This window comes from Erpetoichthys calabaricus, chromosome 15 (genome assembly GCF_900747795.2).
Source record: "Erpetoichthys calabaricus chromosome 15, fErpCal1.3, whole genome shotgun sequence".
Taxonomy (NCBI): domain Eukaryota; kingdom Metazoa; phylum Chordata; class Cladistia; order Polypteriformes; family Polypteridae; genus Erpetoichthys; species Erpetoichthys calabaricus.
Window position 1 is genome coordinate 22,779,931 of NC_041408.2, and position 27,741 is coordinate 22,807,671.

Below are 27,741 nucleotides of genomic sequence, written 5' to 3' on the forward strand. Positions count from 1 at the left end.
CATAAACATTCCATACATACAAGTGAAGTTTAACAAAACTGGTTTGAAACAAGTTGACCCCCACCCATGAGAAAGAGAGCTAGAGAGAAAGAGAGCAGAGTATCACTTTAATAATAGTAAAAATATGTAAATAAAGATAGATAGAATAGAAAAAGAGGGGAGAGAATCCACTTCCTCAATTTAAATGCTTATTCTAAAATGTTATTTATCAGATCCTGCCAGGTTTTGAAAAAGTTTTATACAGATCCTCTACGTGAGAGTTTGATTTTTTTCCAGTTTTAGATAATCTATAGCATCGGTTATCCACTGACTTAAAAGAGGTGAGTTAGGATTCTTTCAGTTGAGCAAGATAAGTCTATATGCCAATAGTGTAGTAAAGGCAATTACAATTTGTTTGTTCTTCTTCATAATTCTGAATGATAAAACTGCAGGTAAACTGTATATAAATGACATATGTTTGTATTTGTATTATGTTTGTGAATTTCCCATTGGGATTAATAAAGTATCTATCTATCTATCATTTTACGTTTACTCTCGAACAGTAAATCCTCTGAGACTGTCTGCATTGTGTCTTACACATTCCCAAAATACTTTAATGCATATCATGGGCACATGCTGCTGGTAAGACTTTGCTGGATTTGGATTTTCTGTAAGTTTTTGAAATCATAGGTATATATTTTCAACATTTAGCTTTGACATGAGTGTAGTGGTGAATAACAATTTTTTAAAATCTTGTTTAATGTAGATTTTTTAGTATTTAAGCAGATTCATAATAGGATCAAAATCTCTTTAACAATAAAATTATGTGTGGTTGATCCCCATTTCCTTGATATAAATTCTTATGACGAGATGTAAAATGTTTTGCAGCTTAGTATATTCATTTGTATCTTTGTGACAGTCTTTTACGCTTGTTTGTAACATTTTATGGACCTTTTAACAAAGATTTTGAAGTCTAGGTTAAATATCTGTTTTTTAAAATCTTTTAATAAATTCCTGTGGTGGTTCAATAATTACTGGACCACCTAATCATTTGTAGTTTAAATGTTCGTGCCTCAGGAGAGGGTCTGTGGTGAAAACTTAGGACAAGATACCCCATCCAAATAAAGGTCGTCCCTACGACAAAACCGACAAAGGAGGGCTGAAACTACCTACGATTTCTGTTTCCTCAGTGCCTTTGGATAAATCAGAGCATATCTTGTAGTCCTGAGGGCTTGGATCACCGCAGCTAATTGCTGTGTTGTTGGTGTTTCCGCTGAGGGAAATATCCTTTTGACTGTTGCTGCAAGATAACCGTTTGATTGCACATTATCAATACAGCTGTGAATGCAGCTTCCTATTTCCTGAACGCTGTGGTCTTTTCAAGATGCACACAACTTGTGGCCCCCTGGGAAAATGTGTTTACTAGCCCCTTGACAAACACAGCTCCACCCATATCCTCTGTTTGACTTACAAACCTAAAAATACATGGGAGTGTTCCTTTCTGTCTGTGGGTGTTAATTTTTAGACTTTGATTTTCTTTTTTTGTGTTAGTGTATATATTTATGCTTAAAACAGGATTTTGCAAGGCTTAGCAATCTTTATATATTCAAGTGTTAGTCTAGTCAACTGTACAGGAGTGTGAGGTATTCCATGTATGAGGGTTAGTCACTTTACTGATTACTCCTGTTAGTTTAACTTTTTTGATGCTTTATAAACCTCATACACTTGCTAAAGACTGGCCCACACTGAGATGATGGTGTTTTAACGTTAGTTTTCATTTTTTCACATTTGAGTCATAAAGAGATTTCTGCAACATAACATGAGCTGTTGGCAGACAGTGTATTGGACATCTTTTGGTATCATACTGTGTCATTTCCATCTGCAATGTTCAATTCAGTCCATTTGTGTGCAGCTGCACTGCACTGTAGACATTAAGAATAGAACATTCTCAAATCTGTTTATCTATTCCAGGGTTATGGGGTGCCAGAGCCTGGCCATGCAATGTTGGGATCAAGGAAAGAACCAGCTCTGGACTGGGCACCAGTCCATCACAGGGGCTTGGTCACGCACACATCCATACTTATATGTGGCCAATTTAGAATTGACAGTTGACATAATATGCACTCTTTAGAACGTGGGAAGGAGCCGGAGCACCATAGAAAAATCCATGGAAACATGGGGATATCATACAAACTCCATACAGACGATGGCCAAGCTCATGATTTGAACCTGGGATGCTGGATGTATAATTTAGCAGCATTATCCAGTGCACCACCATACCTCCTAATAGAATTCAAGTAAAATACTTAATAAAATGCAACACAACCCAAAACATCATGCTGTATTTGCATTAAAATATATAAATAGAAACATACCATTATATATAGTACATATATGCATGGACATCTCAAAATTAAATTATTCCTATTCATTATTCTTTTCATTTATTAAAATTTTTGTGAATACATTAATGGAGAAAATAACAGATCTCTTTACAGATGCTATACCTAGCAGTGTGAGATGGCATAGACAGAAAAGGCTGAAACAGAGTTGTAGTTGTTAAAACCACTTGATTTAAATGCAGTGATTGACAGGACATGTTTACTAGATATGCCAGAATATGAGGTACTTATTGCTAAAGCATTCACCTCCTAAAATAGTTTAATTTTAAAGTTTGAATTTTAAGAACACCCAAATTTGGTATCATGCACCCTGGGTTATCATGAAGTACCAAGCCTTAATAGGTTCTTTCTTTCTTTCGAATAGGACTACCTGCTCACCACATTGCACAAATGTAGGTTTGGCCCAAATATATGTGCTTGGATCAAACTAGTGCAGAAGCCTTGGTTTGTATTAACAACATTATTTCGAATTATAGAATGTGGTACTTGACAAGGATGCACCCTGTCACCATTGCTCTTTGCAGTTGCCATTGAGCCATAGGCCATTCACTTACGAAATGCATCAGAGATAAAAGGGGATTACTAGAGAAGGAGTTGAACAGAAAATATCACTATATGCAGATGATATGGTACTGTATATATCAGACCCCCAAACTACTAGCAGTCCTCAGTGCACTAGCAGAATTTCAAAAGATACCTGGAATCAAAATTAAAAAGTGAATTCTCTTGCACACAAAACTAGACTGGACACCTTCCCATTTATTTTAGCATATTTTTTCAAGTACCTGAGGGGGGTAAACATCACAAGTAAATATAAAGATCTTTTTCAACAATTTTGCTATCTGCACGGAAAAAATTTAACCAAGATGTCAGCAGATGGTCTACCCTGCATCTTGCATTAGCAGGGAGAATCATTGCTGTCAAGATGAACATCCTTCCCAAGCTTCTTTTTCTATTTCTATTTCAGGACATCCCTTTATACATTAACAAATTAAGAAATTAGAATAAATAATAACCTGATTTATTTGGAATTAAAAACATCCACACATCCAAAGGGCTAAAGCAGAAGGTGGCATGACACTACCTAACTTTAAATTTATTACTGGGCGGCAAATACACAAGCTATAAAGACATAGAAATTGACGATGAATGTACACAAGCCTGGTCTTCAATTGAAGTAACACCTTGCTGTATTTCTTTATGTGCAAGTAAATATAAATTATCGTCAATATACTAATAATCCAATTGTCCATCAATCATTCAGAATACAGAGCTAATATAGGAAGCACTTTAAGACAGAGAAGGTTTTATCTGTTGCACCTCTATATGATAATCACCTTTTCTACCCTCTCAAACCTAGAGTATTTAATGTTTGGAAAATGTCTGGAATTAAAACACTTAGAAAATTGTTTGTAGAGAATGTCTTTGCATCTTATGAACAATTACGCTTCAAATTTAACTTCCCCATCGACACAATTGTTCCACTACTTTCAAGTCAGAAACTAAAAGGAACCTGCCCAATGTTCTTCATCTCCAACCCACTTCTGTTCCAGAGGCAATACTGATCAGCCTTGAAGATTCAGACAGCACCTCAACAATACATAGAAACATCTTAAAGTCTCTTCCTTTCAAAAATCCTAGTGTATCTTGGGGAAAGGATCTCTCAATTAACATCTCTTAATACAAGTGGAAGGCAGCCATGCACAGAATGCACTCTCGTTCCATATGCAAAAAGCATTCAGTCATCCAATTTAAAATCTTTTATTGAGCACATTTATCTCATTTAAAATTGTCTAACATATGGCCAGGCCAAGAATTCAACCCGTGAACGTTGCAATCTAGCTCTAGCCTCACTGCGCAACATGTTTTATTTAGGTATGCACCAAATTAACATAATTCTGGACAAAAATCTTTGAATGCCTACTGGACAGCCTTGGTGTCACACTTACTCCTAACCCATTAAAGGCTGTGTTTGGTGGACTCCCAGATGGGCTTAAAGTGGAGAAGGACAAATTGATTGTAATTAGACTTATAGCAGGTGGACCAGGTGAGCAAGATAAGTCAGTGGGTAGCTGATGTTCTATACTATTTGAAATTGGAAAAAAAATAAATTCTCACTTGGAAGATCTGTTTAATTATTTTTTTTTTAATATGGTAAGATCTAATCAAATCTTAGAATGAATAAGAATTTATATCAGAGAAAAGGACATTCTCCTTTCTTAGTTGTTTTTAAAGATTTGCCAGTGTAGTCCCTCATCTCTTTCTTACGGGGCGGGGGGAGGTTGAATTATGGTTTAAGTTTGACACAATTGTATGGAATATTGGTTCCTTCAAATAAAATTAAAAAAGGAGGCTTTTACACAGGAGCTATAGGCTTAGGGGCACACTTGCTCTGGTGTTATGATTGGTTGAAATAACCGGGGTGGGGTTGGAACACAGGTTTGTACAGGCGATGCATTCTAGGCCTTTGCACCACTAATATTAATATCTGTTGTACTTTATCCTATGTGTTTAATCCTGACAATCTGAAAGATTGTTTAGGGCAAACTAGTAAAATTTAATTTGGTCATTCAAAACTTCTCTATCTCAGCAGATCTGTTTCAAAATAGCTTAAATCTGTCTAAGAGGGGACCTTGAGGCAGCCTTCTGCACCAGTAATAAAAAGCAACATTTACCAAACAAAAATAACTACTCAAAATATGTAAAGTAATAAAGCTGTCCCCTCTTAGGGCTTAACTACACAGATACTGCACATCTGGTGGGAAGGCTCAGAACCACACCAAAGCACTCCCCCTTTTCTCTCTTGTTCTTACTGGCTCCTCTGCCCCCGCACCAGTTGAGCATTTATCTCACTGTCCTCCCAACTTTGCCCCCTGTAGGTCTCCACCAGTGTGGCAGACTTGATCTCGGTGTCTTTAAGAAATCAAAACTCTGTCTATTCTGCTTTATTCTTTATTAGCTCACAACTCTGACTTGCTTCTGCACAATTCTTTAGTCAAGAGTTTGAAATGACCACCCCAGTTCATTAGTGTGTCAATTAGTTCTCTATACATTTCTCTCTTCTTATTCATAACTGTGTTAACCATTCCACAAGAAAAACAAAACGGTTTGTAATATGCAGGTCATAATTATTACTAGTAACATATAACATCACACAAGATAAACTTATAAATCTGAATCTAAAATTATTAATCTTAAACCCTTGTTACCAGTATATATACCAGAAAATATTCCAAAGAGAAAATCACTTTTTAAAACTTGACCTCAGATCGCACCTCTCTTGAGTTCAGGTTCTTAAAACACATCCGAGGGATAGTCGTAAACCTTTTGTTAGATCCGTATCCATTAATAATGGGCATAACAAGGAACAATAGCAGTATGATGTATGTGAGCCAAAACGAAGTTGTTGATAAAATCATAATTTTTTTGTTGCGCTTAAGACTATCAAAAAGACATTAATATTACAGGGGGGAAATATGGGGAGGAGTGGGTGGGGAAGAATGTTAGTCTGATGATAAGAGCAGATGCTTTATTCTAACATAGGCTGAAAGTACCCAAGCATGGTGTATAGAAATATGTCTGTTATTTCCACAGGACATCCACTTAAGTGATCTTTACCCTCTGCTGTAGCCTTTTCATATTCAGTAACTGTGAATAAAGTTTTAAATATTTTTTCCAAAGGTCATTTCAGTAGTAAAACAGTAATTTCAGTTGTCTTATGTAAATGTGCTGCACACATTTCTTGTTGTCCTGTGCAAGCTTGGTAAGTCTGCCTTGTTTTTAAGCATCTCATCATGGAGAAATTTAAGCTCACAAGTTGATTGGTTAGTAACATTTTTTTTTTTTTAAGCCATCAGGTATTTCTTAATTTTGGCACGCAAACGCCACACAACTGTTTGGATAAGGAGACAACAGCTCAAGGCAGTTTTTTGCTTTGTTGTAATGACTCCACAATTGAAAGCCTTCTTATTTTGGCTGATTTTTTTCTACTTTGAGGGGATTAAAGATAACATGATTTTAATTGTTTGAAATATGTTGTAAACAACACCCTAGTACTTTACATAAATTAACCTCCCAAGATCTGCAGCAGAGACTTAAAGCATTTTTTTTGTACTTAGAGTTGTGATTATTTCTTAAGAAAGCTTTAAACACTTCTTGGAACTGAATGCACTGATACAGTCTACCTACAAAAGCAAATCGCTTTTAAGTGACCTGTCTGAACATGACAATGTTGACTTGTAGGAGCTACTGTGCTTTTTGTTAATGTAAAATACAACACTTGAGAAATGTCAATATTTGCATCTTTCTGACAACCCCCATGTAAATCAGACTTTTTAAAATCCCAAAGTGCATTATTTGATTAGATTAAAGTGTATGTAACATTTATATCCCAAACTGGCCAATCAGTGAGTGCAGGGGTCTACGTGTCTTCGCCTTATGATGAGTTGGTATCCTGTCCAGCACTATTTCCTGACTTGTGCTCAGTGCTGCTGAAATAGGAATTGAAACTATCCTCCTATCCTCCACACCCAAAATTTTTTTTAATTTTTTTTCTGTGTTGCTTATCCCATGTCATTTGTAGTGATGGCTAAGAATTTTTTTTTTCTCATCTTTGTCATGTAGAATGGAGAGTATAAAACAAAAAACGTTTCTGGTACAATATAAATCTATGGTGACAAACAGCAAACAAAATCAAAACATCAATAAAAAAAATATTGTATTACTCCTGTCACATAATCCACATGTGAAGTCATCCTGTCATGTGCTCATAACCTGCCACACATAGCTTTACTATGGAAGATTGTGGGTTCGCTTCCCGGTTCCTCCCTGTGTGGATAGCGCTTTGAGTACTGAGAAAAGCGCTATATAAATGTAATGAATTAGTAATAATAATAATAAGAAGAAAATATAGTTAAATAATCTCTGGAAAATATTCTCCTGAATTAAAAAGGAACATGGACATTTGGAGCTACAAAGAAGATAGTTACAGAAATTGCAATGCCAATCGTAGTACCTGTGTGATGGATTGATTTTTAACTAGCTTATTCAATGCAATATGCAGACCAGGGTTCAAGTGCTCCAGTGTCATTGTGGGCTTCTTTTGGTGCTCTGGTTTTCCTACGAGAATCCAAAGACATGCAGGACAGCTGGATTAGTAATGCTAAATTTGTCACTAATGTGTGTCTGTGTGTGTCCACCCACTGATGGGCTGGCGCACTGTCCATGGATTGTTCCTGCCTTGAGCCCAGGACTTTCTGGGATAGGCTGTGGTTTCCCTGCAACCCTGCTCTAGACAGTTGGGTTCAGAAAATGAATGGATAAATGTGCCAAGCTGTTAAAAGTCAACTAAGTTCATTAAATGTAGGCTGTTGTCTTCAATATTACCAGGAACCAGGCAGCAGCTGGCTACATTATTATTATTTTCTTTCCAGAAGCTTCCTAGAAAGAATTTGCATTGTAGGTGAAAACCAAACCTATGAGAATACCTCCACTGGAAACTGAAGTGTTGGTTTTCATCATTTTGCAGATAGCATGGGCTTTAAACAGAGCATTGTGGTTCTGGGCACCATAACTAACTGTTGAATTTATTTATTTGGGTTGTTTTTATGCAAAAGAAGGTCATAAGTGCACTGGAGCACAGAGGAAGCCCCATTACAGTTTGACCTGATGACTGTCATTAGTGGCATCTGGATTTCATCTGTAGGAAGGAAGTGTAAAGATGAATATGAAAAAAAGCTGTTAGAAGCCAGTAGTGTGTGTAAGGATAAAGGAGTCCACAGAAAAAATTAAAACAACAGTATAAACAACTTAATAGTGTAAGTAATGTTGGCCATATCTTTTTCAGGATTAAGAGAGAACAGTTTTTGTCCGTATTATTATAAAATACTCTAGTCTTTGTCTTTTGTTTCCGACCCCGCTGGAGCAGAGAGCACAGGAACTGTGTCTGACAATAGCATTCACACGAATGAGAAGTGAGTGGACCGTGGGTGCACCGGCCACTTCGCATCTCTGCCGCACACGTATGTGGATCTCACTTTCACCAAACAACAAATCTTTTAATTCTCGAGGATACGCCTCTTCATTGGGAAGAAACACTACTTTTCCCTGATGGCAACACGAATTAGACCTGATCTGCAAGTCTCCGACTTAAAGTTTAAATCCGAACAATAACTACATACTTCAGTCATATCACCTTTGTCCATATATTCAATTTCTTTTCGCTGTTCCGTTATTTTACCGAGTAATAATATCCGTTTGTTAGCGCTAATGTGATCTTTACTATCAGTTTGTTGAGACTTTTGAATTTTATTACTTTCATAATCTGTAACCTGCTCTGTATGTGTATCGCGCCAACGTTTTTGAACCTATTTACAACATTCTACTTTGTATTCTACTCTTTGTCTTTTATTCTACTCTTTGTCTTTTATTTCCGACCCCACTTGGAGCGTGGAGCGCAGGAACTGTGTCTGACAATCACATTCACACAAATGAGAAGTGATTGGACCGTGGGCGTGGTTGTACATGGTTGAGAGGAGGGCGGGACTTGTCAAAATCTCTTGGCAAAAAGTCTTGTCTCGTGGAACTTGAAATTATCTCTTGCGGGAGTTGAACTTATCTCCGAGAAAGTCTCGTTCCAGGATTTCCTTTTATAATAATAGATTATTTTTGTTTGTTATTTCATAGATTATGTTAAACTATTGGTAGTGCTACATGTTATTAGGGGAGATGCCCTACCCTTGTATGTATGTGACATCTTAGGGGTATGATCGCATGGTTTTGGCAGCAATCTTATTTAAGGGCAAGCTGCATACTCTAAAGTAGTCTGCGTTTGTTTCAAATTATAAACATTCAGTTAGTTTTGATGATAACAGGCTACTCAGCCCTACAGGAATATCAATGAGGTTTAAGGAAAAACCCTCTTTCCAGCACGTCGGCAAGTTAATTTCTCAAGAAACGTCTTTTGAGTTTTCCCTTTTTTTTTTTTTTTTTTTTTTTTTTTTTTTTTTGTCTTTGACAACAAGTCAATTTTTGCCCTTTTCGGTAGTAATCTTAACCTTTGGTATAAAAACATTCTTTGTCTAGTTTACTCTCTCATTGACCTTGAAAAATAGTTTTTTTAACCCTTTTTATGAAAAGGTTAAATTGGTCATGACAATCTTCCATACGGGTAGGTGGGCAAATATAATTTGTTCGTGTTTAATTTTTCTATTTTCCAGTGTGCAAATATCATGTCTTTTAGAGAACTGGCTTTTTGGGGGGAAAACTCCTTGAACTATCTTGGTTCTAGATCCTGGTGATAATTAAAAGTGACATGTTTTTACTATTACTAATAAAAAGGTCCTCTGTGTAATTGTGTATGTTATTGGTGGTGCTTTTAAGGAGACCATATTGCCCATACAAAGGGAGTGCAACACTGCATTCTTATAGCTGAATTTTGGCCATTAAATAATTGGTTTACTACTATCATGCCTAGACATCTGGAGTCAATTAAAGTAAGGTGGGGCTCAGAGGAGTTTGCTAATCTATAAATAATGTCCTGTACACTCGCAAGTGACAGCAGAACTGGGAGAGAAACTTGAGACTAAAGTAAGATGGTGACTGTAGGCAGCTGGCTTGACACTATGGTTGGGGATATCTTGTGTTGTTTTTTTGAACTCTTGGCCCCTTTGACTTTCTAGTAAGAGTGCCACAGATACACAAGGTAATTTGCTAATGTATAAAAGAATGTCCTGTACACTCGCAAGTGACAGCAGAACTGGGAGAGAAACTTGAAAGAGACTAAAGTAAGATGGTGACTGTAGGCAGCTGGCTTGACACCACGGTTGGGGATATCTTGTGTTGTTTTTTTTGAACTCTTGGCCCCTTTGACTTTCTAGTAAGAGTGCCACAGATACACAAGGTAATTTGCTAATCTATAAAAGAATGTCCTGTACACTCGCAAGTGACAGCAGAACTGGGAGAGAAACTTGAAAGAGACTAAAGTAAGATGGTGACTGTAGGCAGCTGGCTTGACACCATGGTTGGGGATATCTCGTGTTGTTTTTTTGAACTCTTGGCCCCTTTGACTTTCTAGTAAGAGTGCCACAGATACACAAGGCAAACTGTAAAAACTTAGAGGGTATACTGTATCAAATAAACTTACTTGACTAAGCCACTGCATTTGGAATTGTGCAATATGTACATAAAAAAGCAATATGCATGCTGCTTATTTATCAGCAGGTAATCAATCTCTCCATTGGCTGCCAGATTATTACTGGTTGTTTAGAATAGCAAAACCATTGTTAATATTTAGTTGTATTTTATTTAGAGTCTTTGAGCACTAGAGGAAGAGACTACCAATGGCTTCAGGCAGATTAGCAAATACCAAATCTATTTTCAGATCTTTTGCACAGTCTTGGGCTTTGGGCAGTCACTGCTTGAAGTGCTTAACTGTAAGCATAGGAGAACTACTGAATGATCTGACATCCAAGCTTGGAATGCTTTAAGTATATAAACACTGGATTACTAATTTAAGTAAAAAACCAAATGATTCTGAATCCTATAATTAGTCTTTGTGTTTGTCATGGTACTTGTCCAATTACAAAACTGAAATCTGTGTCATTAGAATTACAGTTGTTCAAACCATCAGTGTGTTGCTGGGCTACTTTAGCCAGTAAGGCTCCTATCATGACCACATACATGTTAAATATAATTTGTTCATGATTTAAGCAATGGTTACATGATAGTTGGATTACTTTACTCTCTACAGGTTCAAATTCCACCTCACAATTTTTCACACTGGCCCATGTCACAACTACGCAAACAGATTTGGTTACTTTTTTCTTATGGTTTGTTTTGAGAAAGTGTTCTCCATGAAAGGTGCTACAGTTTATTTATCCACATAATTTAGCGTCTTTTTTTTTTTCTGAACATCTGGTGTATATGATAGAACTTCCATGTTACAACATTAGTACTGAAGCTGAACCATGTTTCATGTGAATCAAGAATCTGGAGTTTGTCTTTACTGTACCTTGTAGCCTGTTTCATTCATCTGCATCTGATAGTTTTAACAAGATGCAGCTTTCTAAGTGAAGGTTTCAAAGTATACCTTACCTGGTCACTAAATGTATCAGATGAGCAGAATGTAATCCTATAATTGAATTTGTAAGTCAGCTAGGCTTCAGGGCGCATGTTCTGCTAAATACTCACATCATACTTTCAAAAAAGCCTTAGAGGGCTGAATATTTTTTCCAAAAAACACAATTTTCTGAAAAGCACACAAAGCAATGGTTTCACACAGAATTCTTCATAAAACATCTTATGCTTTGTGCTGTTGCCTCCAGATTACCAGGAATACGGGGCAGACAGGCTGCCAGGCTGTCTTCGCATGGTAAGGGCGGGAGTGGCGGTCACAGTGCATCGCAGTCTGGTTTGTACCTCTTTGTCGTTGTAAGTGGCAGCCCTCCCAGGTAAACGTTGCCGTAGGTGCATCAGCTACATGAACCCATTCAGCACTGCTATCGGCTGGGGACCAATAGGAAGCTGATGCTGGTACCTCAGGTTTTTTTTTTTTGTATCAAAATCGGAGTCCAAGTCAGAATCCGATTCAGTAATAAATAGGCAAAACGTCGTCCACTGAGTATTTTGCTTTTACGTAATCGCTTCGATCTCTTACCAGATGTCAATGCCATTTTTGCCATTTTTTGCTCCTCATTACTCAGGCGAGTGCAGGGAATCTCGGTCAAACCAATGAAACTAATTTTTCTTCTAGCAAAGACAGTCCAACTAAAACATAATGGCAGCTTTTGTCACGTTCACAGTTGATCACCACCGTCAACCCATCCTTTTGACAAAAGTCGACATCCGCCCTGAAAGATTTAAGTAATTCTTACAAGAAATTTTGACATTTCATAGTTTGAAAATGCTATAAGGTAACCCAGGACAAAACCATTGGCTTTGTCTTGTGCATGTGTGTGTAATGCTCCTGACCACACTTGATAATCTCAATTATTGACCTTTTATAGTCTCCTGTACGCCAATAAGAACTTTGGAGTTATAGAATCAGGGTGAATCAAATTTTTCTTTTTTTAATCAGTTTGTAAAATTATGGTTGATTTACATATTTCACAGAGTAAATATACTGTATAGCATACATGTGAAACATGAAGTAATAAGATCATTTTGTTTCTCTTTTTCACAGATGAACGAGAAGCTGTACAAAAGAAGACATTCACAAAATGGGTCAACTCTCATCTGGCACGTGTGTCCTGTCGCATCTCCGACCTCTATATGGACCTACGTGATGGTCGAATGCTTATCAAGCTACTCGAAGTGCTCTCTGGAGAGAGGCTTGTAAGTACCAAAAACCAAGGTGAAAGATAGTGGTTAAAGCCATCTTTGTCATTAATAAGATGGAGAAGTCCATTTTGAATTTTTTCGTAACGCATAAAATGACTTCAATTAGAAAAATTAGAAAAGCTGTGTTGCACAAAAGGTCAACAGAGCTAATAAGACTGGTAATAGATTCCATTGCCAGAATTAGGTGTGGTTGAAAATGATGAAACAAATTGGTGCCATTAATCTTCCATTAGGATAGCAGCCATGGTGATCTGTTTGTACACAGTCAGTAAGCTGAAGCACATTACAGGTTTCTTGTAAATGATTTCAGACTAGGTTCTATAATATCCTGCAAATGTAGTGAAAAATAAGCTAGTTTATGCTGCTATTTGAAGGGGCTCTTTGTTTATTGAAGTGTAGTAGCTTGCCAAAATTTAACAGCAGTAATAATAAACATTTTTTTTTTTTTTTTGCTTTCTGTACACCATTTCTATAATGAAACCATTTCCTCTAGGTCAGATAACTTGAAGTTTAAAGTAGACCCACCTTCCCTTTGGCTTCTTCAGCACATAATTCAGATAAATATCTCACTTGTTTTATTATACACATATCTAGAGAAATGCAGCAACGAGGCAGTATAACAAAAAGGTTTAAAATTCAGGTTGAAGACATTTAAATGAGTTGTAAATGATTGAGCAAGCGGAGTATTCTGTGTAAAGCTGATACAGTAAGACAGCTAGCTTATTAATCATTTAAAAGTGTAACACATATCCCTAAATAAAACTGTTAGGGAAGACTCTCTCTGGTAAAAAAATGCCTGCTAGAGATATCATATAGCAGAAGAGAAGTGAAGAATAATAACAGAATGAGAAGCTAATCCATTAACATTTATTGGAAAATGAGGAAGGTTTTTTTTTTTTACTGCTGAACATTTATGCACTTTTGTTTTAGTCGTTTCAGAAATATATCTCACTAAATATTATTTAAAATTGAGTAACCGAAATATGTTTAGACATGTGCAATGCATCATATTACATAAAATCGCCTTGTTTTGAGACAGTTTTGTCAGGACATGATTGTGGGAAATAAGGAGTCAGTTTTTAAAACCTTTCAAGTGGCTATGTCATCATAAACGCACATCATTTGATTTTTTTTGTTTGTTTTTGCTGTAGGCAATTAACAGGTAAAATTTTCTGTAACAAACATAGCTTACTATATCTGCTAATTTTCTGAATTCAACACCCCAAACACACACACAGTATAAGGTGTCTCTCCTTGCCTCTCCCACCTTCCTCTCTCTGCGGGTTTTCTCAAGATAATCATGTTTCCTCCCTGGTTTTAATAGACGTGCATGTTAGGTTGAGTAGTATGTTCTATGTAGCTGCATAAGGCTCTGGCCCCTCACAAACCTGTCTGGAGTAAGTGGGTTCAAGAAATAAAAAAATGAGTGAATCAAAGTGTTGGTAACTCTGTACAGTGAGCTGGCTTGGAAATTAAATTGTGTTATCTCTTTATTATAAAAGAAAATGTTGAGATAAGACTAATGCCAAGAGATTTTTTCCAAGTCCCGCCTTCCTTTCAACCATTTCCGGTTAACGGCCCATGCCCACGGTCCTCTCACCTCTCATTCGTGTGGATGCTTTCGTCAGACACAGTTCCTGCGCTCTCAGCTCTTACAAATTTTTATTTTTTCCTCACTTTAACTTCCCAATAAAAGAAGACTTGTTATGTCCAAATCTTATTGAAGAATTTCATCCCAAAGGGTTATCAACAGCAGAAATGAGTGCACGGGCAATCCTAGCACCAGGAAACGAAGTCAAACGAATTAACTCGAAAATTGTCGATCGGTTACACGGCAAATTGGTTAAATTCGTATCAATAGACTATGCTGAAACAGTTGTTGGTGATGGTGTGGAAGTTGAAAACATCAACTTACAATATCCTGTAGAATATCTACAACCATCTTCTACCAGCCGAATTACTGTTGAAAGAAGGATGTATCGTAGTGTTATTGCGCAATTTATGTCTGAGTGATGGGCTATGCAATAGGACAAGATTAGTCAGTCAGTCATTTTCCAACCTGCTATATCCTAACACAGGGTCACGGGGGTCTGCCGGAGCCAATCCCAGCCAACACAGGGCGCAAGGCAGGAACAAATCTCGAGCAGGACGCCAGCCCACCACAGGGCACACACACAACACACCCACACACCAAGCACACACTAGGGACAATTTAGGATCACCAATGCATCTAACCTGCATGTCTTTGGACTGTGGGAGGAAACCGGAGCACCCAGAGGAAACCCACGCAGACATGGGGAGAACATGCAAACTCCACGCAGGGAGGTCCCGGTAAGTGAACCCAGGTCTCCACTGCGCCACTGTGTTGCCCGACAAGATTAGCTGTATTAAAAATTGGTCAAACAATTCTGACATGTAAAATTTTAACAGGTGACAAGAAAAGTAATATAGTACATCTTCCGTGGATAACATTAGACACCAAAGGAGATCTTGATATGCCATTTGTATTAAAACATTTACAGTTTCCCGTTAGAATAGCTTTTGCTATGGCAATTAACAAATCACAGGGACAAACATTCGAAAAAGTCAGTTTATATATTAGAGAGAAAGAAACGATACGATACTCACGGGCAGTTATACGTTGCGTTGTCATGATGAAAGTCCAAACACGGAGTCAAATTCAATGCGATATTAATGAAAAGTTAATTGAAAATATTGTTTTTACTGAAGTTATACGGTAAAAGTGTAAGTTTAAAAAGTATTTGCGTATTAATTTCAAAGCCAAACAGAATGAAAACGTATAACGCAAAGAATAACTTTAGCGTAACATGAAACATAAATTTCTTTCAATTTATTACGTTTTACTATTTTTTACTATGGTTAATTACTCGCTATAAAGTAATATCATTCTATTATGCATATGTAACAATTTCCATGAAAATAACAATCTGTTTAAATTGTACATCCGCTTCCCCATACACGAGTGGCAGATCTGCAAAGTGGCTAGCGTATAGCTCCCGCACAAAATTGACTTCTACATCCCAACCACTCCTAAAATATTGCATAGTGATTCTTACCTCTGTTTTCCCCTGTTTGCTTTTTTTCCATCATTATAATACCTGGCTACAAAAAGCTGCTGCTTTGATCCTCAGCATTCAACTCTTCCACCCCTTATTTACACCATCCTCATTGCCATCAGTGAACATTGTAAATCTGCAATGCAGCTTACCCTTAGAAATAATCATTTTAAGTAATGAAAGAGTAATGTTAAATTGCAAATTTAAAACGAGCAACTTCAAATGACATTTGAAAATGTTTGGATGATTAATTATTGCAAATTTCAAAAGCAGTGAACAGAATGTTCTATAGAAATACTTGAGTAATTTCTGTTGTATTAATTGATGAACTGAAAGTGAATAGAACAGCTCGGGTCTGCTGTCACGTGGCATATGCATTTTAGACTGCATTAGGTGACCATGATACACAAGTTACAATACCAAGTCTCTGAAATATGTTTCTCCAGCAACCTTCACAAAGAGTTCAAATATGGAACAAAAAACCACCTAGTTTGTTATCCATACCTCAAAAGGCATGGATATAATTTGTACAGAAATGTGGAAGATTAAACCCAAAACATCAGCAGCAATATCGGTAAAGATCCACACATAATCAATCCTAGGATGCGTTTCAAAAAGTGATGTTTCCTACTGCACATAACTGTGGTGGAGCTCAAATGGAACAAGCCCTCTGCAGTGAAGGGATATCCTTGCAGCCAGAAGCTCAATTAGTCATTTCAGCCATAGGAGTTCTCCTTTCCCTCAACTAGCCAAAATGATTGATTTTTCCACATGCTGTTTGAGATGCAAACCCATATTCACACCCTGAGATCCCAGTGAGAATGTGTGAAAGAAGCATTGCCTGAGTGAAAAGAATCTAATTACATCACATTATCATAAATTATAAATACTTCAGTATTTGTAAGTATTCATTAAAAAAAACATGAGACTCCTACACACTTATAATGGCAGATTTACATGGAGTAAAAAATGGCTGTATATCCTTTTAGTTAGTTTTCTGTTTTAATACATGAACAACTTTTATGAATCCTAAGAGACTTCAGACTGTTCAGCACCTGTTATGTCAGTACAGTAAGTCCCTGGAGAGAACAGAGGTCCTATTCTGGCCATGGAGAGAACAGAACCTTTATGCAGATAAGAGGGGGTTGCTGCTTGAAACGTGAACACCACCTGTTCAGAACACACTGCATTAAATACAAATGCACAGTGCATCAGATTCTTCTTCTTGAGCCTCAGTAGGTGAATGCTTTGGGTTCTGGTCAAATTGAGGAATATTCTGGACAGGCTGGCCCAGGCCATATCTCTCACTGTCTGTCTCTCTTTTTTTCTTTTTAAAATGACTACTGTTGCTTTTTCTGTTATCTTCAAGAGCAAAACATTTGTGTTAAATACACCACTGTGTGACCTTTCTCATCATGTTAATGTCACAGAGCTTAGAAAGTTCTGGAATGACTGTAGGAATATGACAGTGAATTCAGCATAATGTAGTGGCCTCTCTAGTCAAGAGGACAAATAAAGGACAAGTGTTCCCAGTAACTTGCCATTTGATATGCATCTACTACAAATGTTAGATCCCCATTAATTAATAGTGCTTTATTGAAGCAAATAAATGGATAAAACCCTAACTGCCCCCTGTGTAAGTATCAGTGTCTGTTGAAACATAGCACCTTGATTTTGGTTTAATACTGTACAAGACCCCTTTCTGTGAGGGATATGTCTTTCAAAGTTGTGTTTGCAGATATTCATATTTATCATATGGTTGCCAGGAAAAAAACACACGGCATCCACCTTTTCAAGAGAGAGAGTTTGTTTCTTCATTACATTAATGTAGCAATTAATTAAATTAGTTACTCATTCAATTACTGCTAATACAGAGATAATCATTGTGGCATGTGACAGCATTGGCAGCAATGTTCCTCAGGTGTCATTCATGTATTTTAATCCACTTTTTCAAGAGAAATAACTGCACTGATCAGTGTTTCGACTGGATTATTAATTAAATTTTACCGTTCTCTGCTTTCGTTACCTAAGTAAAGGCAACTTGTAATTAGTCCCTAACTGTATAATTAGTCATGTGTTCATGCCAATTATAAAATAAACAGTAACGGCGTACTGCACGATAGCGTGCAGTGAATATACTATACTATACTTGACTTGACCATACTTCGTGCCCATATGCATCGACCACACGGCTGCCCGCTGCTGAATGTTGATTCTACAATAAAATAAAAAGAGTAATTCCAAAACTCTTCGCTTTTAATATAAAGCTGTAAAGCAGAGTTTCAATATGGTATATGTGTACCAAATTTCAGGCTACAGGTCATTTGATTTTTGACCTTGACCTTCCTGAGTTGATCTTTGACCTTGGAGGGCAATCATCACCCTGAAAGTGATCACATAGTAGATGTGTACCAAATTTCAGGTCAATAGGTCAAACAGTTTGCGAGCTACAGGTGATTTAAAATCCTGGGCAGCCAAATGGACAGCCATAGTACTGTATTATATAAGAAGATATTGTCAGACACTAAATTCAACTTATGTTTTTAAATTGTTTGGTGATACAACTTTAATGATTCTATTTTATGTTAATAGCTTCTGTACCATGAAGCAGACTATTTACAGTGAAAAAAATAACTCAAAAAGAAGGGCTATATCACGGCGAAACACTTCAGTGCATGTGCTGCTTATGTTTTATTTAACCTGTTATCAGGTGGAACATAAAGACGAGCATGTTAATACTAGTTGATGTTACCTGGGTGTCCTAGCTGGTTAAAATAAGACTACCAATAAGAAATGAAATGTAAATATAATAATGATTCTGGCTCCCTGTGAACCGTAGTTGGATTAAGCAACATAGGAAATGGATGAATAGACCATATAATAAAGGCGGACCTGTGTTAATTACGGGCCATGCCCGTTTGGACTTTGTATAGTCTGTGAGTTTTTATTCAGTACTTTGGCTTCCTTGCACATCCTGCAGAGGTGTGTGTAGTGTGACAGACAACCTTTCCTTGTCTCTCTATTACTGTGTGTGTTCATACAGAAGTAGGCCGTGCAGTTGACTAGCATCCCATCTAAGGTTGCTTCTTCATTTGCACCCAATGTTTATAGGGTAAGTTCCTGCTCCCCACGACCCTGTAATGGAATCACTTGGGTAAACAGATGGATATACCGTATAATATAACATAACATTCTTAATTAAGACTGCTTAATCCAGTTCAGGGCCACAGGGCACCAGAGTGTACCCCAGCAGCACTAGGCTGGAAACGACCCAGCAGAGATAGCCACTTCATTGCAATCCAACTCATATACACGTTTAGACTAACATTCGTGCAGGGCTAATCTGGAATAGAAAATTAACTTGTGTGTCTTCGGGTGGGTACGTGTGGGAAAAACTGGAATACCCACAGGCAAGGGCACATAGACATGGGAGGTAACCTGTAAACCCCATACAGACAATCATTGGGCACCTCCCAGACTGACAATATAATAATCAAAAATGGTAAATTCTTCAGACTTAACAATACTCTAATAATAATTTCTTTTCTAAATAAATTCCACTTTTCTCTCTTTTTTAAAAAAAAAATGTTTTGGTGTTTCATTGTAAAACTGATATATTTGTAGCCAGTCAAAAAGCATTAAAAATGTTTCTGATATGGCAACTTTAAGTTTAACTGAAGCACCAAGTTTTCTGTTCAGATGGGGTTTTATAGACTTGCAGCAGTTAAATTCAGTAATCATTTGAAGCAATCTTAATGGTTCAGTTACCTTTCTGTTTTTGTTATGTTGTAATTTTAGGCACAAGCAGATCTGCTGGATGTTCATGTAAATATGCCTGGTGTTGACTGTTACATTTTTCTGCCCTCAGCCAAAGCCAACAAAGGGAAGAATGCGTATCCACTGCCTGGAGAATGTCGACAAGGCCCTCCAATTCCTGAAAGAACAGAGGGTGCATTTAGAAAATATGGGATCACATGATATTGTTGATGGAAACCACAGATTGACACTGGGGCTTATTTGGACCATCATTCTCCGATTCCAGGTTACAAATAAACTCATAAATATTTGGCTGTAATTTGAAAAATGTGCTTATGGTTTTAAAATCATTGGGACATGAAATATATCTGAGGTGGTTTACTGGCAGAAATTTATTGACACTATATTCATTCTCTCATCCCTTTTGATAAAATTCTTTTTTTAGAGTAATTGTAATGTCTATGTAACAGTGACACCTTTTGGATATGTGGTTTGAGTGCTAAATGTTACCTTTAGATTAGTGCTTCCTAATCATGGCATTGTTCACAAACAGTGACTCCTGATTTTCACTCTGACCAATTTTTTAATCAACAGAAGCAGCTTATACTTGAACGTGGTATTTACTCTCAGGTGGTTACCCCCACCTCAGAAATTGACAGAAATTCGGGTTTTACTATTTTGTGTTCTTCAGAGAGATGTTCAAGGCAGTTATCGCTTTCAGTATTCATTAATTTATTCACTTTTTGTCTTAACGTTTTTCTAAATTTTCTTGAAGTTCATATTAAGCAAGATTTCCTCCATGGGGACAAATAAAGTTTTCTTCATCCATCCATCCATCTGCCATTCAGTAATTAAATGCAAACAAAATCAGAAATCAATTAGCTATGATGGTACAATGGATGCTACAGCATGTTTGTAAAGAAAGGAAAAACACGGACAAGTAAAGTAATGATCACCAACAAGTCAGAAAACAAAAGTAAACTAAATGGCCTCCATTTAAGGATCTGGTTTGAACAAAAGCCAGTAGCTACAGTGCAGGCCCAGAACTGATATTAAGAACAACTGGTTTAATAAACTAAACAGTAAAGAATACAGAATACTTGTGTGTTTTAGAGGACATGTAGAAAATGTATGTTAAAAGTGTCTTAATGTCTTGAATACTTTATACCTGAAAACTCCCAACAGTAGATTTCCAAATTTTGGTTTAAGGTCTGATAAACACTCTTTAACATTTCCCTCTTTGTAAAAAAACAGAAGCCTGTGTACCGTAAATAAAACATTTATTAACTGCTCACTTTTTAAATGTACTGTACAAACTGATCATTAAAGATAGGCATCAGTAAAAGTAGAAATGGGATTGCTTAAATTATTTTTATTCCTACAGATTCAAGACATCAGTGTTGAGACTGAAGACAATAAGGAAAAGAAGTCTGCTAAGGATGCTTTGCTTTTGTGGTGCCAGATGAAGACTGCTGGGTAAAGGCTGGGGAACCCTCATAACTGTTCAGTGCCACATGGATTGACATTTAGGCTGTACCTAATGAATGTTAATTGTACCTTTTATATATTTGGTTCTTATAGTGTATTCTTGCAATTATAGAAGTCACATCTGAATAGTGTTTTTACATTTTTTTGACTTAAAAGTACACTGATAGACTGTTTACTTTTGCTCCTTGTGTGACCTTATTGAGCTACACTTACATATTTTCATAGAAGGTAATTTTCTTCATAATATTAAAATCTTCACCTTTAGGAAGTGCATTATTATTATTAACAATAGGAAAACCACATTTCTAATAGCCTGCAAAATTTTCAGTATAGAGTGCACCATACTACCAGTGCATTCTATCTGATCTAGTTAGTTATTTTAGAGCAAAATTTGCAGTTTTTTTTTTCTAAAACACATGCCATTTTCAGCCTTTGCTCAGGCTCGTCAACAGCCAAGTTTAAGTCTATACCAGGAATCGGCATAAGCCGCTACAGACAGCTACCAAAAAAGTGAACACGTATCCCTTCCTTGTACCAGCCAGAATTATACACTCACAGCTTCACCTCTTTAATAACCTTTTTACCAGTCCCAAATCATTTCCCCTGGATTGCATCTTTCAGCACTGCAAAGAGAAGGAAATCTGAGGCAGCAAATCTTAGGGCTGTATGGTATATGGAAAGAACAGTCCACTTGAATTATGTGACTGCTTTCTGTGTCTTCAGAAGCGTGTGGTGGCTCATTGCCATGCTGAAGGAGGTTTTCATCAACATTTTTGTGACAATGAACTCTCTTTACATGTTTGTTTAGCTGTCGGGGCCTGGATGTACAGATATAAGTTAAGAATTTTAGGTTTTTGTATAAAGTCTGCTCAAATGACCTTTCAACAATTCCCTTGCTAACGCTTAATTCTTTCAAGGTGAAGTTGGATCATGTGGCTGCATTAACTGTTTCTGGTCTCTGATTCAGAGTAATGGATCCATGCTTCATCTCCAGTTAGAATCTTTCACAAAGTCTTAAGTGGAGAGTACATCTGAGTACAGTTCTTTTTGTACAACTTTATAAATGACTGTTAGGTTTTTTTTTTCCCGAACCCAGTGTGCACATTCCCTAATACTATGGCATTGATAATGTTTTTTTTACTTCCCTTGGTTACTGAGATCTCAGATGCAAGCTTTCTGGTGATTATTCATGTTAAAGCAGTGCTGAAGTGACTGCTGCTGTTGGGCAGCCAGAATAAGGTGTGTCAATGAACACCAGTTGCTGTGGCACTTACATACAGTATGCAGCTAGCTGAAAATTTCACATAAAACACAGAATAACAACATTGTTTAAATTTTTACTGAAGTATGGAAAGTGTTTAAAAAATTTTGGTCCATCCTTTTAGCAACAACAAGCACTTTTTTCAGTTGTAAAATATTCCTATATCAGCACACACACAAAAAAAATCATTTCACAGTTTTAAATAATATGTATATGCTGTTTTTTATGCAGTTCATATCTCTTTGCATTAGAGATCCATGTTGTTTTATAGTAAATAGAAATTGAGAATTGCTTCATTTGCAAAATTATATTTTGTGTATTGGGGTAAACTGTTTTTGACTATTTTATGTTTTTACTGCAGATATCCCAATGTCAACATTCACAATTTTACAACTAGCTGGAGAGATGGAATGGCATTCAATGCACTTATCCACAAACACAGGTTTGATTATAGTTGCCTTACCTGTTTTGTTCTATAAACCTATACTTGTGCCACCTGATCTGCTATTGATCATTGTGTAGAAGTTATTACTGACACACAGAATAATAGCATGGCCATGTATAAAAAATAGTTTTAAAAGGTGATGATGTTTTTCACTTTTTGTATTTGAGATTTTGAGAGCTTTGTTTTTTGTCCCATTCTAATTACCTTAATGAAATCCCACAGGCCTGACCTAATTGACTTTGATAAGCTGAAGAAATCCAACGCACACTACAATCTACAGAATGCCTTCAACCTTGCTGAACAGCATCTTGGGCTTACAAAACTACTTGATCCAGAAGGTTAGAATTTAAAAGCACATTTTTAGAGGTCTGTTTTCTATTAGTCCCAACAGACTAGTTTAAGTGTATTTTAACATTTAGGATTTCACATTAGGGCGGCACAGTGGTAGCGCTGCTGCCTCGCAGTAAGGAGACTGGGGTTCATGTCTAGGATCCTCCCTACATGGAGTTTGCATGTTCTCTATAGCGCCTTTCCCATGCTCAAGGTGCTTTAAAGAAAATGATACAAATAGTTTCTACATAGAACAATAAACAGATAAACACAGGACATACAGAAGCATTAAAAAGAATAAAAGAAAGAGTAACCTAGAGTATACTTCTAAAAGAAATGCCTGAACAATCACATAATTTGTGATATAACATACACACAGAATTTCCTGAGCATCTGGACAGAGAGGTAAACTGAACGAACGGGCAAAGTATTAGGTTAAGTTAAACGTCTTCCTGAACAGATGACATTTAGGTTGTTTTTTAAAAGAAAGAATGGAGTCCAGTGATCTCATTTATTTAAGGAGGTCATTCCAAAGTCTTGGTGCTATAGACCTGAAGGCCCCATCACCCATAGAGTGCAGGTTAGTGTGGGGCACAACAAGATTGCCAGAATCGTTTAAGACACAGGGACCCAGAGAAGACGAAGCAGGATGGGTGTTCCCTGTGGTTGGTGTGTGTTAGGAATCTTTCAGAAAAGTTTTGAATTAACAGGAAATAGGATACAAGATTTAAAGGAGCACCTGCCAATGTGGAGGTACAATAGTCAATGTGGGATGTGATAAAAAGAAGAGGAAAGAGTGAACACTGGATATGTTATGGAGGTGGAAGTAAAAAATTTTCTTAATGTGGTTTACGTGGGTGGAATAAGAAAGGGGGGAATCAAAAATGCATCAGAAGAGGTCTGATGACATCATATTGAAGAGTGAGTGAAAAGGTGGTCATTTTCTTAAGTTGTGCTTTAGTGCCAATTTGCAGGAGTTCAGTTTTGTTGCATTTTCATTCTAAAGAGTTGTGCTTCATCCAGGTTTTAATTTCACTGAGGCAAGCTGTGAGCCGAGAAAGCTCTGATGAAGTTTCGCTTTTAACACTGAAATAGAGACGAGTATCATCTGCACATCTGTGTATCTGTGTGGGTTTCCTCCAGGTTCTCCGGTTTCCTCCCGCAGTCCAAAGAAATCCTGGTTAGGTGGACTGTTGATGTTAAATTAGCTTTAGTTTATGTGTGTGTGTTTACCTTGTGATGCACTGGCACCCTATCCAGGGATTGCTTCTGCCTAATGCCCTATGCTTGTTTGGGACAGGCTCTGCTCAGGATAAAGCGAGTTTAAAAAAGGATGGATGATTATATAGTGAATTTTACAGGAGTACTTATAACAGTGTTGAATTTGTTTAACTCTTTCAGGGCTGATGTTGATGATGGTAATCAACTGTAAAGTGTGACAAAACCAACTGTTATATTTTAGTTGGACTCTCATTGCTAGAAGGAAAGTTGGCTTCATTGGTTTTATCGAGATTTCCTGCGCTCGTGTGAGTAGTAAAGTGCAAACAAGAGCAAAAATGGCACTGACATAATGGTGAGAGATCAAAGTGAATGCGTAAAGCAAAATACACCGTGGATGAAGTTTTGCCTATTATCTCTGAACTGGACTATGACTTGCTGGACTCTGATTTTGATACAAGTGATCGAAAACGAATGTGAGGTTCCAGCTTCAGCTGACTGGTCCCCAGCTAATCGTGGTGCTGTACGGCAATGTTCACCAGGAGGGCTGCCACTTAACAATGATGAGAGGTAGAAACCAGATTGCATTACACTGCGACCGTGACTGCTGCTGCAGCCCCAGCCTCATGAAGACAGCCTGGCAGCAAGCCTGCCGCCCATTCATGTCAAACTGGCAGCCGCAGCATGCAGCAACAGACGTTTTATGTTGATTTCTGTGTGAAACCATTGCTTTCCAGAAACTGTGTTTTTTTGGAAAAAAAATATTCAGCCCTGAAAGAGTTAATAGTGCTCCTACACAGTTGCCATTTATGTAATATTGTTTATTGCGTTTATAAAGTAAATGTTACTGGTACCTTTTCCTGCTTGCTGTCAGGGGCCACTCACACTTCCTCTCTTAAGTATGTGTACCTACAGATTTGGAGTGTTTAAAAGACTGGCTATTATTCTGTTTTTTTCATGACTCTTGTCATAACAAGAAGTACAGTAAATGTGCCTTAGAATGACTCACTAGCTACCTCTTACATAACTTTACAAAACACCAAAAGATTTCATTATGAATTTAAGATGACCAAATTATTGATCACCCTCTTACATCCTTATTACAGCCCCAGTGCGTGTACCTTTTGAGAACAAAGTAAAGAAATTTAAGTCCCTGTCATTCATGTTAAAAAAGGAAAATTAAAATTTAATTTTCAATTTCTGTTGACATATGGGCATTTGTTACTGACTACTGATTAGGCGACAAGTCATCTACAGCTCTAAGAATGAGGACCCTACAGTGGCGCAGTGTTGTTCCACCCCATTCTCATGACTTTTCTCCAAATGTTCCGTTTGCATTGACTGAAAGCTATAAAACATGAGTGATTTTTTTCTTCTTGCTCACTTTTTATGTTTATAATTTATACTATTTTAGATATCAGTGTGGACCATCCTGATGAGAAATCTATTATTACATATGTTGTAACATACTACCACTACTTTTCAAAGATGAAGGCTTTAGCTGTTGAAGGGAAGCGCATTGGAAAGGTAGGTTTTATTTATTAATGTAAAGTATGTATGTAAGTATGCACTATATTTTTCCAGCCTGATTGCACAGATAATGCTTTTCATGTTTATGCTGCCATGACTCCTTTGAAAGCAAAATATGCAAGTAAATATGTTAAATGGAGGATCGTATTTCTGAGACTTTACAATAGAGGCTCGTCCCAAAATTGTGTCAGTACCCATTACCATTACAATAATAATAATAATTGTCTTTTTTATTTTTTTTTCTCTGAATGGGTGGTGGGAGGTGAGTTGAGGGGATTCATTCTTCAAGATTTCATTGTGAATTTAGAGGATAGTGTGGGTTGCGTGGTGCCTTTTCAAGAATTTGTGAACAGTTAAACACACAAATATTATACAAACCATAGATACGTGGAATAAATTACAAAGTAATGTGGTGGAGAGTAACCATTTAAGCACTTTCAAATCTGAACTTTATTTTGGGAGAATTTAGCTGAGTAGGATGGATGAGCTTGTTGAACTGAGTTGCGTGCTGTTGTTGCAACTGTTCTAATGTTCTAATATACAGTAGGTTATTTGTAGAACTATTGGCCTATTTTAAAATAAAGTCTGTTAATGTATTACATTTCACATTGCATTTAATGATGCCCAATTCAGACAAAAGTTAGTTTGTTTATGTCTATTAAGAACTGCTTATACAGCATATCACAATACCCTTTATTATTGTATTAAGGAAAATAATAGCAGACTGAGTCAAATTCAGAACTCTGTGGCAAATGTAACAACAATAGTGTTCATATTTTACTTCTGGTACATTTAAAAGAATGGTTAGATGTTTTAAAAGTACACATATGATTTTGATTGAAAATTACATTTCTGTTTCTTCTCTTGGCTTATTTTCAATGATATTACTGCAGCAAGATCATGTCTCTGGGGATCTTTTAGAAGTCTATGATCTTAAAAGTTTTCTGGTTATCAACCTATTGATGTTTTTATTTAAAAAAACTTGGATCGCTTTGTTGAGGCTTCTTTTTGATCCTGACAGGTTCTTGACAATGCAATTGAGACAGAAAAGATGATAGAAAAATATGAGTCCTTGGCCTCTGATCTCCTGGAGTGGATTGAGCAGACAATCATCATTCTGAATAATCGTAAGTTTGCCAACTCCCTGGTTGGTGTGCAGCAACAGCTACAGGCCTTCAACACATACCGAACTGTGGAAAAACCACCAAAGTAAGGATTCATTTCACTACTCAGTATGTTTGATATGAAACTCAGCCATTGGTTTAAGTAATATGCTTTGCTGATTAATACCGTACATCTTCATTTTTTAGGTTTACAGAGAAGGGTAATTTGGAAGTGTTGCTTTTTACCATTCAGAGCAAGATGAGAGCCAACAACCAGAAAGTATATATGCCCAGAGAAGGAAAACTCATCTCAGATATTAACAAAGTAAAGTTTTCTTGTTATTCCTAACATTTACCTATAAAAATACTTCTAACTTCTATATTTAATTTTTAACTGAACATTATTTTACAAAATATACAGTCATATGAAAACGTTTGGGAACCCCTCTCAGCCTGCATAATAATTTACTCAACTTTCAACAAAAAAAGATAATAGTGGTATGTCTTTCATTTCCTAGGAACATCTGAGTACTGGAGTGTTTTCTGAACAAAGATTTTTAGTGAAGCAGTATTTAGTTGTATGAAATTAAATCAAATGTGAAAAACTGGCTATGCACAAATGTGGGTCCCCTTGTAATTTTGCTGATTTGAATGCATGTCACTGCTCAATGCTGATTCCTTACAACACCAAATTGGTTGGATTATCTCATTAAGCCTTGAACTTCATAGACCGGTGTGTCCAGTCATGAGATATAAAGGTATTTAAGGTGGTCAATTGCAAGTTGTGCTTCCCTTTGACTCTCCTCTGAAGAGT

General features: G+C 36.9%; 1 protein-coding gene across 2 annotated transcripts in view; it reads left to right on the plus strand.

The window, feature by feature from the left end:
• Positions 1-27,741, plus strand: part of sptbn1 (spectrin, beta, non-erythrocytic 1) — a 271,534-nt gene that overhangs the window by 172,719 nt on the left and 71,074 nt on the right. For both annotated transcript variants that reach the window (XM_028820329.2, XM_028820331.2), the window contains 8 exons: positions 12,562-12,713; positions 19,665-19,838; positions 20,937-21,028; positions 22,663-22,743; positions 22,969-23,084; positions 25,709-25,821; positions 26,846-27,033; positions 27,135-27,252. In XM_028820329.2, coding sequence (XP_028676162.1) covers positions 12,562-12,713; positions 19,665-19,838; positions 20,937-21,028; positions 22,663-22,743; positions 22,969-23,084; positions 25,709-25,821; positions 26,846-27,033; positions 27,135-27,252 — 1,034 coding nt within the window. The remainder of the gene's footprint in view (positions 1-12,561; positions 12,714-19,664; positions 19,839-20,936; positions 21,029-22,662; positions 22,744-22,968; positions 23,085-25,708; positions 25,822-26,845; positions 27,034-27,134; positions 27,253-27,741) is intronic.